At 45.7% G+C, this 17,263-nt stretch overlaps 1 protein-coding gene across 1 annotated transcript in view; it reads right to left on the reverse strand.

The window, feature by feature from the left end:
- Positions 1-17,263, reverse strand: part of LOC123774339 (Bub1-related kinase) — a 139,097-nt gene that overhangs the window by 55,682 nt on the left and 66,152 nt on the right. The window contains 3 exon segments of the mRNA XM_069322183.1: positions 1,535-1,731; positions 4,627-4,851; positions 14,845-14,978. Of these exon segments, the coding sequence (XP_069178284.1) occupies positions 1,535-1,731; positions 4,627-4,851; positions 14,845-14,978 (556 nt within the window).

Here is a 17,263-nt window from a genome sequence, read left to right on the forward strand (position 1 = left end):
AGGACCAGGATCGTTCACAAGATACCTAGTGGCCAAGATCACAGAGGACCTCCTACACCCATGTCATGTTATGGAATGTGGAATAGGAGAACATAGACCCCACACAACCTATATATTATGTGAGAAATCTTTAAAGAATTCTGATAAAGAAAGAGATCTAGGGGTGGTTCTAGATAGAAAACTATCACCTGAGGACCACATAAAGAATATTGTGCAAGGAGCCTATGCTATGCTTTCTAACTTCAGAATTGCATTTAAATACATGGATGGCGATATACTAAAGAAATTGTTCATGACTTTTGTTAGGCCAAAGCTAGAATATGCAGCTGTTGTGTGGTGCCCATATCTTAAGAAGCACATCAACAAACTGGAAAAGGTGCAAAGACAAGCTACTAAGTGGCTCCCAGAACTGAAGGGTAAGAGCTACGAGGAGAGGTTAGAAGCATTAAACATGCCAAAACTAGAAGACAGAAGAAAGAGGTGATATGATCACTACATACAAAATAGTAACAGGAATTGATAAAATCGACAGGGAAGATTTCCTGAGACCTGGCACTTCAAGAACAAGAGGTCATAGATTTAAACTAGCTAAACACAGATGCCGAAGAAATATAAGAAAATTCACCTTCGCAAATAGAGTGGTAGACGGTTGGAACAAGTTAAGTGAGAAGGTGGTGGAGGCCAAGACCGTCAGTAGTTTCAAAGCGTTATATGACAAAGAGTGCTGGGAAGACGGGACACCACGAGCGTAGCTCTCATCCTGTAACTACACTTAGGTAATTACACCCCCTGCCCGAACATCTGCCTAAGACATATTACAAAAAACTGCTGACAAGGCAGCATACTTGCTAACATCATGAGTACGAGTGTAGACTGCAGGCTACCTAGCTTTAATGTCACTGCAGACAACCTGAGAAATACGAGCTCTGGAAAAAGAGAACCAAAGAAACCGGATCAACCCACAAGTCCACTGAAATGGAACCGGTGGCTTGAACACCAGACATTGTGCTTACGCACAATGCTTAGGTGCAGTGGCGTAAAGCTGCCACTGGACAAAGCATATGAGGCACCCCTGGCTGATGCAACCAAGCCTCCACAACCAAAGAACCCCTCAGGATGCCTGCTATCTCATTCTTCGTCAGAAAAGAGGAGCAGGACGCGACAACGGGAAGCAAAGGAAATAATAAACAAAGCCTTCCAAAAATAATCCCGAACCAGAGGGGTCACAGTAAACCAATGTGAAGAAAAGAAAAGAAAGAACCAAGTCCAAAGACCAGGTAGGCTCAGGCAGTGCATGAGAAGGCTGGAGGTGAAACAAACCACGAGAAAGTTTGAGAAAGGAGTCAGAAGTAAGGTCCACTCTGAACGTGCAACAAGTAGCAGCTCTGCCAAATGCAGCACTATAAGAAACGACAGTATTAGACATCGGATGCCTATCGAGGAAAAGCCAAGAAAGAAGACAGAACAAAGACAGCTGAAAACAAAGGATTGTGATAACAATGAGTGAGAAAAAGCAAACACGCTTTCAACTCACTTGAATGCTTTCATGACAGCCATTGTAAAATCTTCTCCAATGACTGTGGCTTGTGGAACCTTAACAAGTGTCCAAGGGCTGGGAGTTGAGGCTACATTTGCCATCTTCGCAAAAGCATCTTCATTGTTTGGTATTTTCATGGTGAAATCTGCCATGCTTAAACCATCCAGGGGAACAATGCCTTCAATATCATCGTTCTGTAAGAAAATAATTATATTTTATTATTATTTTTTGTTATTCTGAAAGGAAACCTGAACTTACTTCTTTTTTTCATAGATGTCACATGTCCCCTTGTTTGAGTATCATACACGTGTTAAATAGTCTGTCTGTATATACCCTGTTGATTTCCCTGAGAATTTTGTATGCAGTAATCATGTCTCACTTAACTCTTCTGGCTTCCAACGGTATGACTAGTGTAGTCTTGGGAACCACTGCATTTGTTATACCTGACAACTTTGTTTCAGCGAGTGTTATTACATCCAAGTTTTCCTCCTGTGCTCTGTCACTAAATTCTCTTGCTTTATTTGTAATTCCATCTATGTTTGGGTACATTAGTTTTAAGCTAACTATCTTTTATCCAGTCTGTCCAGAAGTGGAAGGATCTGAGATGTGAAGGCTGGGAGGGTCCGGGCCAGGAGGGTCTTGTGGGGTTGGGGAAACAGGGAGAGCATGTGCTGAGGGGAGCAGCAAGAGCAGGGGATGGGGGAGGTCTCTAAGGGTTATGGAGGTTTGTGTGTGCACAGTAATTACCTAAGAGTAGTTACAGGATGAGAGCTATGCTTAGGGTGTCCTGTCTTCCCAGTACTCCTGGTCATATAACGCTTTGAAACTACTGACAGTTTTGGCCTCCACCACCTTCTCATTTAACGTGTTCCAACCATTTACCACTCTGGAAAAATGAATTTTCTAATGTCTTTCTCAGCACTTTTGTTAAGTTAGCTTAAATCTAGGACCCTTTGTTTTTGAAGTGCCAGGTTTCAAGTTTTTCTTAATTTTGTTCGTAGTACCTCCAATGAATACCTGGTCAACCAGGCTGTGATTCATATGACAAGCTGCGAGCAGCCACCTCCAACAACCGAACTGACTAGACGACCAACTGGGAGGCCTGGTCAGAGACCGGACCATTGATCCCAGGAACCTACATAAGATAGACACCAGCTAAGAAGTAATAATATATCTTTTTCCTCTAACCTTGCCATATTTAATCCTTGTAACTTCTCCTTGTATCTTGTCTATCAGTTTTGGAAGATATTTAGTTTCGTGTCTTTGGACTTTTTCCAGTTTGTTTATGTCCTCAAGATATGGGCACCCATACAGCCACTGCATATTCCAACTTAGGTCTCACAAAGATTGTGAACAATTTCTTTGATATTTCACCTTCCATGTATTTAAAACAAATGCTGAAATTGGAAAGCATAGCATAGGCTTCTTGCACAATATTCTTTGTGTCCAAAAGACAGTTTTCTATCCAGAACCACCCCCTAGATTTCATTCTTTATCAGAGTTCTTTAAAGTCTTTTCACATAATTTGTAAGTTGTGTGTGGCCTATTTTCTCCTATTCCACATAACATAACGTGCCATTTATTCACATTGAATTCCATTTGCCAAGTGCTGCTCCATACACACATTCTGTCCAGATCTTCTTGAAGGGCATAACAATCTTGCTTTTTATTTACTGTGGTATCTTAGCATCATCAACAAACATGTTTATATAATTCTACACTCCTTCTGGTAGATAGTTTATGTAGACAATGAACATTATTTTCATCCATGTTAGAAGCCCCACCCTGTCACTCCTCCAGTACATTCCACTTTCCATAGTAACCTGTGGGACTCTGTCGAAAGCCTTTTCTTTATGTCCCCCACACAGGATCTTCCTATTCGAAAACCATACCATCTGTATTAAATAATTTCTCTTCAGGCGTTCTACCCATTTGGTTTTAATTATTTTCAAGTGTTTTGATTACCACACTAGTCAATGATACAGGTCAATAATTGAAAGGGTCTTCTTGGTTACTACTTTTGTAGATTGCAACTGTTTGCTTTTTTCTATATACTGTACTGTATCTGCTAAGATCCTTGTGTGAGGGAATGTACAGAGAAACAGTCATTGGAAGATTCCCCTCTCCACCATAGCCAAAGATAGCTATATAATTTTTTTCTAAAGTTTCTATGATCTTGGAATGCATTTTTTGACAATATATTAATTTAACACTTTTGCTGCCCAATGATGCAAACTGCAGCATAAAACCCAAGCACGCAGAGTTCGTGATTATGCACGGCGTCATTAATTTTAAAATTTGTAAAAATTCAATATATTGTCCCAATAATATGGGACCTATTTTAAAATATGTGCCAAGGTCTTCCCATTCTATGTATACCCCACATGGCATTCCCACCCTGCCTTGTGGGCACCCACCTACGCTGGAGGCTCACAGTTCTTGTGACCTTGCTCGTGACAGCAGCGGCCTCCCGACGAGTCGAAAAGTTTCCTTCGTTTGTTATTTTATCTCGGGTATTTGTTGCTACCGGCTTTATAAACACTGCAAATTGACTTCAAGATGGATAGTGATAAAGAACAGAGCCGATCCATGACGAAAACAGTGAAAAACACGTAGAAGGGAAAATTTATTGAGTGTTCGTCAAAAGTATAGAAAAATGAGGCATGTTCGTATATGCAAATATACCTTTACAGCATTTTATTACGAACAGTCTGTTACCAAATTTAAAAACATAGTATGAAAATTGAGGTGAGAAAGCTGAAAAAGAGCATAAACACTGGTGTGACTGTTTGCTCACCAGCAATGATCAGCCTACTTTGCGGTGAGCGGCGGGTTACCTGCTGGGCCAGCTATAGTGTCAAAGAATTTTTCTTGTATGTGCACTATGAAGTTGTCATATGAAACGTGTGTTCAGCAAGTACAGCATTAAGATTTCTAGTAACAGTAGCAATTATACACATGTATTGTATAAAACAACAACAAAACTAAACACCATACTACTTTTCAGGGAGAAAACCCTGCTGAAGAAATCTCTCCGCGATAATCTAATATATAATTTTCCTTCAAAAATAATCCAATACTGTACTTACATCAGAGACTCCGTTGGCTCCACTAAATCCACACTTTGAATCTTTTTTGTTTATTTCCATATCTTCCTGTGGACACTGATCTAGGGGTAGGATAGGAATGTTTGCTGAAGGTTGAAGGATGCCTGTGATCTGTCGATGCTCCTGTTGCTGGACCAGTCCTGGAGGTGGTCTGTTTTCATCTTGATCTTCCATGTACTGATCATTGGGGTCCAAGGCTTTACAATCCTTTAAAGAGAAAGATTCTATGTTTTCATCAGTAAATCAAACCAATTTTTATAATACTTTGCATTTTCTGATTTGGCAATGCCACATATACCGCTTTGTTATGGCACCTTAGTTTTGACTGTCTTCTCATCTTTGGTTAAAATTTTGCAAAAAAAAAGTTATACAGTGCAGCCTCGATTAACGAATTTAATCTGTTCCTGCACCAAGCTCGCCACGTGAAACGCCCGTCTTTCGAAACAAATTTCCCCATTTAAAATACTGTAATGGAAATAAAATTAATCTGTTCCACCACCGAAAAAAATCAATATGACATTCAATTTTTTAAATAAGCAGCCTATCTGACATACACTGAACAAACCATTGACATTTTTTTTTCAAATTTGTTAATTTTTTATATTTTTTTTTATAGAAAAAGGTTCTTTCAGTGTATGTCAGGTAGGCTGCTCCATTTTCTATGAAAAATTAAAAATGATATATAATTTTTTGTTTAACAAATTTAAAAAAAGGAAAAATGTCAAAAGTTGTTCAGTGTTAGTCAGGTAGCCTGCTCCATTATGACTTTTTCAAATCTGTGGGGAGCCCTTACGGCTCCCTGGAGCTTATTGGACTAATGTATGTTATATTAGACCGGGACATTAGCTATGGAGTTCAGACCTTCCAGGGACCATGAGCCAGAACCTGGACCCTTCAGAGAGGTTTCAGGGAGCAATGGGCCCCTGGAACCCCCCCCCCTTGGTTGGGGTTTTTCCTTATCTGCCATCAACCGGGGTTAGGCACCCAGAAAGGAAGGCATAACAAAACAAAACCCCACATGGTACGAAACTAACAAAAACTGAACAGAGGTAGAAACTCCCTAAAATCCTAAGGAAACAAGCAAACATTACACTTTACTGCTGCGCTGATCGTCCGCGCAGCCTTCCCCACACCGAGAGGGGGAGGGGGGCCCGGACCTCACCGCACTGGCTGCCTAGCATCAGTTAGTAAGCTAATGTCAACCGGGACAGACGCTTCTCTGGCCTCAGTTTCCTAGGCGGTGTTTGCCTTTTGTGGCATTCACTGCTGTGTGTTGTGTTGTGCGGTTGCCAGGTGATCCTCATCAGTACCTGGGCTGCATGCGCTTAGGGGCTTCCTTCCTTAAGCGCCCTGTGAGTACTGCCCCCCTGCGTGACAGGGTTATCTTCCCTGGGGCGTTCAGGAACCATTCCCTCAGAGGTTCTTGCAGCTCAACATTTGCCTCGCCCTTGGGGCCAGCTGGGGCTTGGGGCCCTTGTTTGGCCCTGGGAATGACCTGATATCGTGCTGGTTAGGGCGTCAAGGTGTTGCGCGACCTACCACCTAAGCGGCGACCAGTTCATGTTGTCTCTGGGGACCGTGTACTTTTGCAGGGTTTTTCTTTTATTTTTATTTTCATTTGCCTGGTGGGGGTCTACCTAATGGCTATAGTTCCACTAATAGTGTTTGGTGGCCCTCTGCTAGGCCCCCGTGATTGAACACGTCGCAGGGGTTTTCAGTGTTGTCCTCTACCCCCTTGTTAGTTTTGGGTGTTTAACTGGTTAGCAACACCTTGCCCGGACTTCCCGTAGTTGTTACCCCTACGGGCCCTAGAAAACCCTGTCGGGGCTCGGTGGATCATTGAATGTGTCTTTCGGGTTCCAACCCGTCTTGTGCGGGTTCGTTGGTTGCTGTGCCATTGTCTCCGGGTGACAGTTGCCTCATTTAACTCTGTCATGCTGCCTGTTGGGTCACTAACACCTTGACCCGGAGTCTTGCGAGTTATTCTCTGCTTGTTCTCCAGTATTCTCCTGATGTTATTACTGTTCAGAGTACAGGCAGCATCCACGTTGCAAACTTGGTTTAGGCTGCTGCAAAGAGCTAGGTTGGTTTCCCACTCGGATGCCCCGGGGCCGCCCCGTTTAGTTAGGGGCTGTTTGCCCTTTTCCCTCCCTGTTCCCGGCTCCTGACCGTCTGAGGGTTTTGGGGTCGGGGCGGGATTTAGATGGGACTGAGACTCGTGCGGTTTCGAGGGCTGTCTCGTTCGGGTTGGGGACAGAGGTTTTTGAGCCTGTTCCTCCTGCCAAGGCTTCTGGGTCTTAGCAGTGGCCCTTTCTTGCTGCCTTTTCCCCTGGACTCTTCCTTTTCTTAAAGGGCAGAGGGCGTGGAGGACGGCTCTGCTGCGGGTTCCCGGGGCTGTGGGGGATGCCTGCTAGCAGTTCTGGGGCTGTTTGCCCCTGCCTGGATTTTCTGCTTCTGGGCAGTTTTTCATCCATCAAGTCTGCTTGCTTCCCACATTTGCTGGCGTGTTTTTGTATCAATTGCGTCGGTCACAGCCTCCTGTTTCTTGTGGCCATTTTCTTCTGCCGGTTTCCTGGCGTGGCCACCAGCGCAACGTTACAGTTTGTTTACATGTGCCTGGGTGTGCGAGCTAGCGTCTTGGGTGAATTTTTCACCTCTTTCAGGGTTTCTTTGCTTTTCTGGAGTTTTCTGCCCATCTTCTGGGAATGCTTGGGTGTTGGTTTTTACACCGGTCACCAGTTTTCAGTTTTCTGTCTGTTTTGGGTCTGGGCCCTAGGGTTTGGACTAAGTGTCCCTGTCTGTTTATGCTTGCTCCCACACCTTGTCCCTCGGCTTTCGGTCAGTTTTGGCCATTTCCCTTGGGGGTCTGTTTGAGGGCTGTGCTTTGCCTTTCTGTGGTGTATTTCCGCCGACAAATGTGGTAGTTTGGGCTTCCCCGGGTTCGATTCTGGGTTCCTTTGGGTTCTTTGGTTTCGTTCTGGAGGTTTCTTTCTCTTGGCCCCCCCCCTCCTTAGTGGGTTCTCGGGGCTTTGTTTCCTCGTGTGTGACCCGGTTCTGCCTTCTAGTGTTCCGGGGTCTTCCTGGCTTGCAGGTTGATCTTTTTGGGTCTTAGCACTTGTTGTGGTTGTGCCTGGGCCTTGGGTTTTGTTGTCGAGGTGGGTCTTTTGATGCAGTTTTTTGCTTTCTTGGTGCCTTCTTCGCCTGGCCGGCGTGGTGCTCTCTGCCCACTGGTCGGCGTCTTGTATTTTTCTTTTCTTTATTTAATTTTCTTTTCTTTTCATGTATATGTGTACACATATATACATGTACATGTGTACACTTGTGTGTGTATGCACATGTGTACAAGTGTGTGTAATTACCTAAGTGTAGTTACAGGATGAGAACTACGCTCGTGGTGTCCCGTCTTCCCAGCACTCTTTGTCATATAACGCTTTGCAACTACTGACGGTCTTGGCCTCCACCACCTTCTCCCCTAACTTGTTCCAACCGTTTTTTCCTACACGTGCATACACGTTCCAACCGTGTATGCACATGTGTAATACACCTTGTGTGTGTGTATTTAAACATATACAGTATACTTTTTCTTTCGGAAGGGGCTCCGTTCCCTTCGCTGTTGATGGGGCGCTGGGGGAGCAGCTTGCTCGGTTGGCTCTCACATGATCCCGCAGTTAGTGGGCGTCTTTGGTTGTCTTCCGGCTTCTCCCCCTTTGGGGGGGTTCGAGGCTGGCGGGGTGGGCTTCTTTCCCTGTGCTTTGTCATGTCAACTTGGTGGGTGCGTTTGGACATGGCCGATCCACCTCATTCATTCGGGGTTCCCGTCTGCTCTATGCAGACACAGGCCTTGCAGATCTGGGGTTCTTCTGGACTTGTTCAGTCTGCGCCCTGGATTCTTTGCCCTCTTCAGAGGAGTGTTGTCTCCGGTCCGGCTTCTGTTGGGGCCGGGTGTCTGGATGGTGGCCCTGGACCTCTGGGTCACTTCTTGGCACGTTCCTCTCCAGGGTTCCAGGACTTGCACAGTTGGTGGTGGGGCTTCAGGCTTGCCGCTTTTGTTGCCTTCCCTAGTTTGTAATTGGCACTTGGTGTATTTATGCATCTTTACCGGATCATGGTGCCCTATCTGAGTCTGCTCGGGATTCGGTGTCTGGGCTACTTCGATGACTGGCTGGTGTGGGCTCCCAGTCGGTCCGCTTGTCTGCTCGCCAGGGGTGTGGTTCTTTCCAGATCGCCGGGTTCGATTTCCTGGTGACCTGGAGGCCGTTCCATCTGTTTCTGTCCCGGATTCTTTCTGGCTGGGTCTTGTTTAGGGCTCTTGAGTCACTCCTTGTCTTTCCCTCCAAAAGCGTGCTGCGGCTGTGGTCCCGCCTTTGGCTGATTATGAGGGGATCCCAGGTCGCTCGGCAGTTGCTCGAGTGGTTGTGCGGTAGTCTGAACTTGGACGTGCTGTTCTGCCCCGCAGGGTCGGGTTTGGCTTCAGTGTCTGGTTCCTTCAGGGACTTCGCTTCCGCCTCTCTTGCAATCATTGGGTTCGTCCACCGGTGATCTTGTGTTGGTGCTGTGTCACCAGCTTCCTCTTTGGGGTTTTCAGGGTTCCGTGCCTTGGCACCTCCCCGAGCCTTCGTTCAATGTGTTCATGGACAGGTCATCTCTCGGCTGGGGCTTTGTGATCATTGCTCACCAGGTCGGCCGGGGATGGTGGGGTCTGTCTGTCCGTAGGGCTCACAGCACGGGTCGGGAGTTCGTGGCTGTCTGGTTTGCTCTTCGGAGGGTTCGGGTCACTCGGTGCTCTACCATCCAGCTCCATTCGGACTTTTCTCCGGTGGTTCATTGCCGGAACCACGAGGTTTCTCTTAGGTCTTTGACCTTTGAGGTGGGTCCCTTCGAGTGACTCGTTTGATGGATTCTCGGGGGTTGGCTAGCCGTGCGGTTCATTTCTGGGCTGTGTCCTGCGTCCTGGCGGACAGCATGTCTCGGTTCATTCCTATGTTCGCGGGTTGGCCGGTTGTCGCCGACTCGTTCGTTGGCTCTGCTGGACGTATGGACTCCTGGTTATGGACATCTTTATGTTGGGGTGGTCTCGGCATCTACCATTCTATTTGGCGCCCTTACCTGCCTGCGAGGCGTTCACGGTGGAAAGCCTTTTGGCAAAACTGGTCGAGGTGGGAGTACCTGTTCCACTTCTCCCAGTCCAGCTGTTGCTTCAGGTTCTGGCTCGGTTGGAGGCCATTCCCTAGGAGAGTAGTCCTCGTGGCCCCTTGGTGGCCGGCCCAGCTTTATTTTCAGACGCTGCTTGATAGGTGTCCAAACCCGGGGCATTTTCCCGCGGCTCCGCCTCTTTCAGCAAGTCGGACTGGTCCAGCCTTATCCTCGGCTTTTCGCGTCTGGAATTTTGACGCAGGAGTATCACCATCTACATGGTGATCAGGTGGCTTCATTGATGGTGTTCCCACCTGCGAGCTTTGTCTCCACGACAGCATGATGTTCCTGGTGTTTCTATTCGCCATTTTCTTGCTCTTCGTAGGTTGTCTTCTCATTCGCATCGGGTTGTCTTGTCCTTTCTTGGGTTTTCAGGACTGTTATTTGATGCTTCTTACTGTCGCCTCGTTTCGTGCGGCACTGGCGGAGCCGCTCCGGCTTGCGTTCAGGTTGGACATCACATCCGCCTTGTTCCATACGCTTTCTCGTGTTTTGTTTCACCTCCGGCCTGCTCATGCGTTGCCTGAGGCATCCTGGTCCTTGATCAGGGTGCCCTCTTATCTATCTTCTCAGTTTGTGGTAGCCCCTTCGGTTCAAGATTATTTTTCATAGGCCATATTTTTTTGGCATAGGCATCTGTGGGTCGGGTCGGGGAGCTTCTGGCTCTCTTCCGGTGCATGGGGTTTCCTGCTCTTTTTGTACTGGTGGTAAGTTTGTAAGTCCGCAGCCTTTCTCCGTCCTTCTGGCGACGGTCGAGACAGCTGTTTTCCAGAGGGGTCCTTGGGTTATTGATGCTTGGTTGGTTCGGCCGGGGGTGCGTCATATGTTGTTCGGTTGCGGCTCTTTGCCGTTACCTGCGTACCGTGACTGGGGATGCGCTTTGGGTTGATCCGGTTTCTTTCGTTCCCTGTTTCAGGGCTTGGGTCTCCCAGGTCGTCCACAGAGTTTTTAAATCTACCAGCCTGCGGTCTATCCTTGCACCCGTGCCGTTCAGATGTTTGCAGCTTTCGCTGCTGTCTTGGTGGCGTCTAGGGTTCATTTCAGGCGCGAGGATTTGGGGGTCGCACAGGTTCCTGGCTGCCCATTCTTTGCGCGCGTGTCTGCTTCTGTGCATTCTTGTATTGCCTTGGGTCCTTGTAGCCTGTTGTCTCGGCTTCGCGTTGCGGAGTTATTCTTGGCAAGGCAGGGCAGGGCAACAATAATCGAGTTTAGACAAGACGAGAAAGGAATGTAAGTCTCCATGGTGTAGTGGTAAGACACTCGCCTGGCGTTCCGAGAGCGCTTTGTCATGGGTTCGTATCCTGGCCGGGAAGGATTTACTGGGTGGAAATCCTTAACTGTAGCCTCTGTTTAACTCAACACTAAAATGGTTACTTGGTTATAACAACAATTCTTCGAGGAGGGGATCGTATTCCAGTGACCTGCCCGAAAAGCTGTGTGTACTAGTGGCTGTACAAGAATGTAACAACTCTTGTATATATCTTATATATATATATAATAAAAAAAAAAAAAAAAAAAAAAAAAAAAAAAAAAAAAAAAAAAAAAAAAAAGCGCGCACCTATCCACTCCCCAAGAAGTATGGGACAAAACCTTGAGGAGGATAAGGGACTTAGAACATTCAACTCGGAGGTAACAGAGATATGGGGTGACCAAGACAACGAGTGTCAAAGATTAACCCCAAAAGCTTAGTGGAATCCCTGTACACAAGGGGATGGCCATAAAGCGACAAAGAGGGACGAAGAACGACATGCTTCCGAGTAAAAGTCATAGCACAAGTCTTAGACGGAGAGAACCTGAAGCCATGATCGGTGGCACACAACAAAGCATCAATCGCAAGTTGAAGCTGCCGTTGAAGGAGAGGCGAATCATCACCTCGACACCAAAGGGTAAGATCGTCGACATAGAGAGTGGAGAAGACGCCAGAAGGAAGAGAGGAAAGAAGACCATCGAGGGCAACCAGAAAAAGAGTGGTGCTCCGAACACTACCTTGGGGCACAACTTCGTATTGCTGAAAAGAGACAGAGAGTGGCACCAAGCCTCACCCGAAAGGCACGACGAGAGAGGAAGCCCTGGAGAAAGATGGAGATGACCATGAAGGCCAAAAGAATGAAGTTGGGACAGAATATGATATCGCCAGGTGGTGTCGTAAGCCTTTTCCAGGTCAAAAAGGACGACAACAACGGAGGTCTTCGCAGCAAAAGCAGTACGAACATAGACCTCCAAGTTCACCAGGACATCTGTTGTGCTGCGGCATTTGTGAAAACCAAATTGAGAAGGGGAAAGGTGGTGATAGTCTTCCAAGAACCGCATCAAATGAACGTTAACCATACGATCAAAGAGTTTGCCGACAACTTGTGAGGGCAATAGGGCTGAAGTCCTTAGGCGATGACCCAAGAGACCCTGGTTTCCGAACAAGGAGGACAACGGCATCAAGCCATTCTACAGGGACTGACGACGACTCCTAGACCCGATTATACAGACTCAGTAAATACTGAGACGTGCATGGAAGGAGATGGTAAAGCATCTCATAATGAATGTCATCGGAGCCCACCGCCGTAGAACCGCATAGGGCCAGGGCAGACTGAAGTTCAGAGAGAGAGAAGGGATCGTTATAGATAAGTCTGAGATGGGTGGAGAAATCCAAGGGACAAGATTCAAGAAGAGGTTTACGAAGAGGAAAAAATTGAGAAAGATGAGAACCAGAGCTAACAGAAGAAAAGTGGGAACCCAGTTCGGTAGCAACCTGCAACGGGTTCGCCACAAGAGTGCCACGGAGGCAAAGGACCGGCACCACAACGGGAACGACTTACCCGCTATCTTGCGGATACGCAACAGAAGAAAAGTGGGAACCCAGTTCGGTAGCGACCTGCAACGGGTTCGCCACAAGAGTGCCACAGAGGCAAAGGACCGGCGCCACAACGGGAACGAACTTACCCGCTATCTTGCGGATACGCTTCCAGATCTGCAGCAGAGGAGTTTCGCACGTAATGGTGGAGACATAAGGCATCCAACATTCACGTTTAGCGGTACGGATGGTCCTAAGAGCCACCTCACTCGCCTTCCAAAACTACAGGAAAGACTCAACCGTCTGCTGGTGGTGGTAGCTCTTCCAGGCTGCACACTTACAGCGGACAGCCCGAGCGCAGTCTGTATTCCATCATAGAACGCACTTCTATAGGCCCCAAGAGTTAGAGGAAGAGCGAGGAATAGAGCGGAGGACAGCGTTGAAGACGGTGCCATGAAAAAGGAGGAGGGCGCGAGGGAGAAGCAGACTGGAGAGGTCGGAGAGAGAAGCACAGGGTAAATAGGTTCCAGTCTGCCTTGGCAAACCACCACCTAGGGAAGGAGGGGGAGAATGTAAAAAAAAAAGTCACTGCCATGGCGGTCATCAAGAACCCACCACGAGAAATCCAAGTAAAGAGACGATGAGCAGAGAGAAAGATCAAGACAGGAAAGGGTGCGAGTCCAAATGAGTGGGCTCACCAGAATTCAGAGGAGACAGGGAAAAAGATAGGATGAACGGTTCAAGAAGGTGACCCCAGGTGTTTGTCAGAACATCATCCCAAAAAGAATGACGATAATTGAAATCACCCAGCAGGAGCACAGGCTCTGGCGTGGAGTTCAGTAGATGTTTAAGATCGGGAAGAGAAAGCGGGACACTCAGGGGGGGGGGGGGAGGGATAAATGGAACCGTGTACCATTTCCTCACAAAGATACGGGCAGCAGAACATTGGAGAGGCCAGAGGACTGACCCATGGAACATCACACTCCGACAGCCGCCCACCAAGCCCCCTCACGGCAACAACGAGCCGGACAGGGAGGGAGTCTGGCTGGAGAAAATTGTGGCCTGAATGTGTTTCAGAACTAGACATTGAGGGGTTTGAGCCTGTACATGAAGTGCCTATTGTTGAGGAAATTGTTACTCTGGGCCAGAAAATTGGCTTAGAATTGAATGGTGCTGACGTGGAGGAGTTGGTGGACGAACACAACGAAGAATCAAAGAACTAGCCCTTCAAAAGGAGAAGTAACAAGAGGCAGCTGAGGATATTTCTTCAGGGGAGGAGGAGGCAGAAGAGAATGTCCCTTCCTCAACAATTAGGAAGTGGTGTATGCTGTTGGGAGAAATGCAAACTTTTGTTGAAACGACTCGCCCAATGAACGCTGTAGTAGGCCGGTGCATTAACTTTTTCAATGACAATGTGAGGTCTCACTACAGACAAGTGTTGCAAAGAAGGGAAAAACAATCTTCAATGGAACGTTTTCTTGTGAGAAAATCAAGCAGAAAGCCACAACCAGGTCCTAGTGGTTTGCAGGAGAAACGTACCAGAGTGCACCCTAGGGGAAGTCCTCAATGCCTGATGTTATAATGGAAGGGGACTGACTCCCTTTCCAAACAGTAAAACCTCTCTTCCTTCCCCCTCCTCACCATCTTCCATACGCCAACAGGAGTCATCAGTAAAGGTAATAACTTGTACATACTTTTGTAGTGAAGATTTGGATGAATTGGGTATAAGATTTTCTTTGAAGTTAATTTCTGGGTGAGTCAGGAACGGCTAATTCATTTCCCATTATTTCTCATGCAGAAATTCGCTTTGGTTTACGAATTTTTGGGCCACGAGCCATCTCCAGGAATGGATTAAATTCGTAAACTGAGGTACCCCTGTATATGTATGTGTGTGTGTATATGTATGTATGTATGCATATATAATAAATAATACACCCTAATTTATTGTCACCAAATTATTTTGGAACAAAAATCTGGCCTTGTTTGTTGTAGTTGATAACAATATTATTAAATCTAACAAATCCTTATATTGCATACTGAATACTTGCAAACAAGATTTAAACCATTTGCAATAAACAGAACATTTAATACTTGCTTTCAAATCCCTATGGATTCTTTAGGCATTCTGCAGAACTGTATTGATTACATGGCAAATAAATCATTACCCTACAAGACTATCAGACCAAAGGCATCAAAACATAAATAAATGTATTAGGACTTACAGTGTTATCATCTGTATCCTTCATATCTTCAAATACAGCAAATGGCTGTGAAGGCTTTACATTACCTTGGCCATTATTGCCATCCTGAGAAAATAAAATAAACAAGCACTGTATAAAGTCCACACGATTAATAACTTATCACAGTGCAAAACAGAAATAGTGGAAAAGTTATCATTGAACAAATTTATATCAAGATAGCACAATTAATATCGTCACAGTATTTACAGAGGAAGTCAGAGCAAAGATAATTAGAGAAATACTAGACCTCTTTTCCAAATTACCTGGTATATAAAATAAGGCCCACAAGATTATATGATCGAGTTTTCATGCAATTTTTTGTGATAGTTACTCTGCACCTCAAATCTGTTGCCCTATTTACACATGTAATGCAATTCAATAATTGTCTTGATAATAATAAATTGCCTAATAAAACAAAATAGGCAATGGATTCATTTGATGCATCTGATTAAGGTACTACCAATTTCCTATGCCAGCTTCTCTCTCAATGCAAACAATTTAAGTAAGATAACATACAAAACACAACCTACATGGACCACACTTTAATATGCTGACCAGTTTAAATACCTACAAATATTTAAACTATTAACCCTTAGACCGCGCAATACATACATACATACATATATGATTTGACAGAAAAGAATTTAACGAAAGTTTTTAAAACTTGCACAAGCACTTTCCAATTTTTTGGCATAATCCACTAGGAAAATGCTCCAACTTTGTCTAAATGATCACAGCATAACTTGAAAAACAAGAGAATCAAAATTAATTTTAAAACTGAATATTAAAAACTTCAGATTTTCAATTCAGATTAAAAAATGTGAACTATTACCAACTGTTCATTTAATGTTACTATTCTCTTAGAATAGCATATGATCTTCATTTTCATCTAATTAGAATATAGGTTTTCAGTATAGTTTACTGTAAAAAAAATCAATAGGGCATTTGAACTATGCGGCAAATTTAGACTAAAACAAATTATAACTCCAAATGTATAAAGTTTATGAAAAATCCATTCTGAAGGGATTGCAGAACAGACTGCTGAGCACACAATATGACAACGTGGTGAGAATCGGTCAAAAAATGGAATTCTAGAAGCCATTCAAAGTTGAAACTCTAGTTTCAGAGATAATTGAAGTTACTGTATCAACAATGAATAAAGGTAGTTTTAATTTGTTAATGTAATTGTATGTTTTAATTAACATTGTTTGGCATTCGTAGTCACACATGCGAAAGTTTTTGGTCAATGTGTGTTGAATGAAAGTCAAGGAGAAAAAAAAAAAAAAAATCAAGTCCCAACTTTTGCGAGTTGTGACTGATTTATTTGTTGACCAATTTCATTTTATCTTCACATAGTTAGGAAAACATATGTATTCTCCAGGATGTAAAGGTTACAATAAGATCAGATAATAAACAAAGGGGAAAAAACTAAAATCTTAAAAAAATACAAAAAACCAGCGTTGAATGTAATGAAACGCCATTTTCTGGGTGAGCCCCGGAGGCTCCCTGGAGCTTATCGGGCTAATGTGTGTTATGTTAGACCGGGACATTAGCTAAGGAGTTCAGACCTACCAGGGACCAGCGCCAGAACCTGGCCCCTTCAGAGAGGTTTCAGGGAGCAATGGCCCTGGAAAACCCCATATGGTTGGGGGTTTTCCTTATCTGCCATCGACCGGGGTTAGGCACCCAGAAAGGTAGGCGTAACAAAACAAACCCCACATGGTAAGAAACTACAACAAAAACCGAACAGAGAGGTAGAAAACTCCCTACAATCCCAAGGAAACAAGCAAACAAGCAAACATCACACTTTACTGCCGCGCCGATCGTCCGCGCAGCCCTCCCCACCCCGGGAGGGGGAGGGGGGAGCCCCGGACCTACCGCGCCGGCTGCCAAGCTCCAGTTCGGAAGCTAAGCTCAACCAACGCGAAAAAACCGCCGACCGGTGGGAGGGAGGGTTTCCAGGGAGCCTCCGGGGCTCACCCAGAAAATGGCGTTTCATTACATTCAACGCTGGTTTTCTGTGGGGAGCCCCTACGGCTCCCTGGAGCTTCATACCCAAAGAGAAGGAAAAGAAAGGGCTAACCCGGGAGGCGGCCGCCACAAACTCTGCAACGCAAAGCCAAGACAACCGGTCGCAAACCTGCGACCCAAGGCAACAAGAACGCCCAAGAACAGACGCACACATGGATGGGCGGCCAAAAACCTGTGCGACCCACAATTCCCTGCGCCCGAAATGAGCCCGAGACGTCACCAACACAGCAGCAATTGCTGCAAACGTCTGAACAGCACGGGCGCAAAGACAGACCGCAGTAAGAAGGAAAACACTGCGGACGACCCGGGAGACCCGAGCCCTGAAAACAGGGAACGAAGGAACCGGATCAACCACAGCGCATCCCCAGGC

This window comes from Procambarus clarkii, chromosome 1 (genome assembly GCF_040958095.1).
Source record: "Procambarus clarkii isolate CNS0578487 chromosome 1, FALCON_Pclarkii_2.0, whole genome shotgun sequence".
Lineage (NCBI taxonomy): Eukaryota > Metazoa > Arthropoda > Malacostraca > Decapoda > Cambaridae > Procambarus > Procambarus clarkii.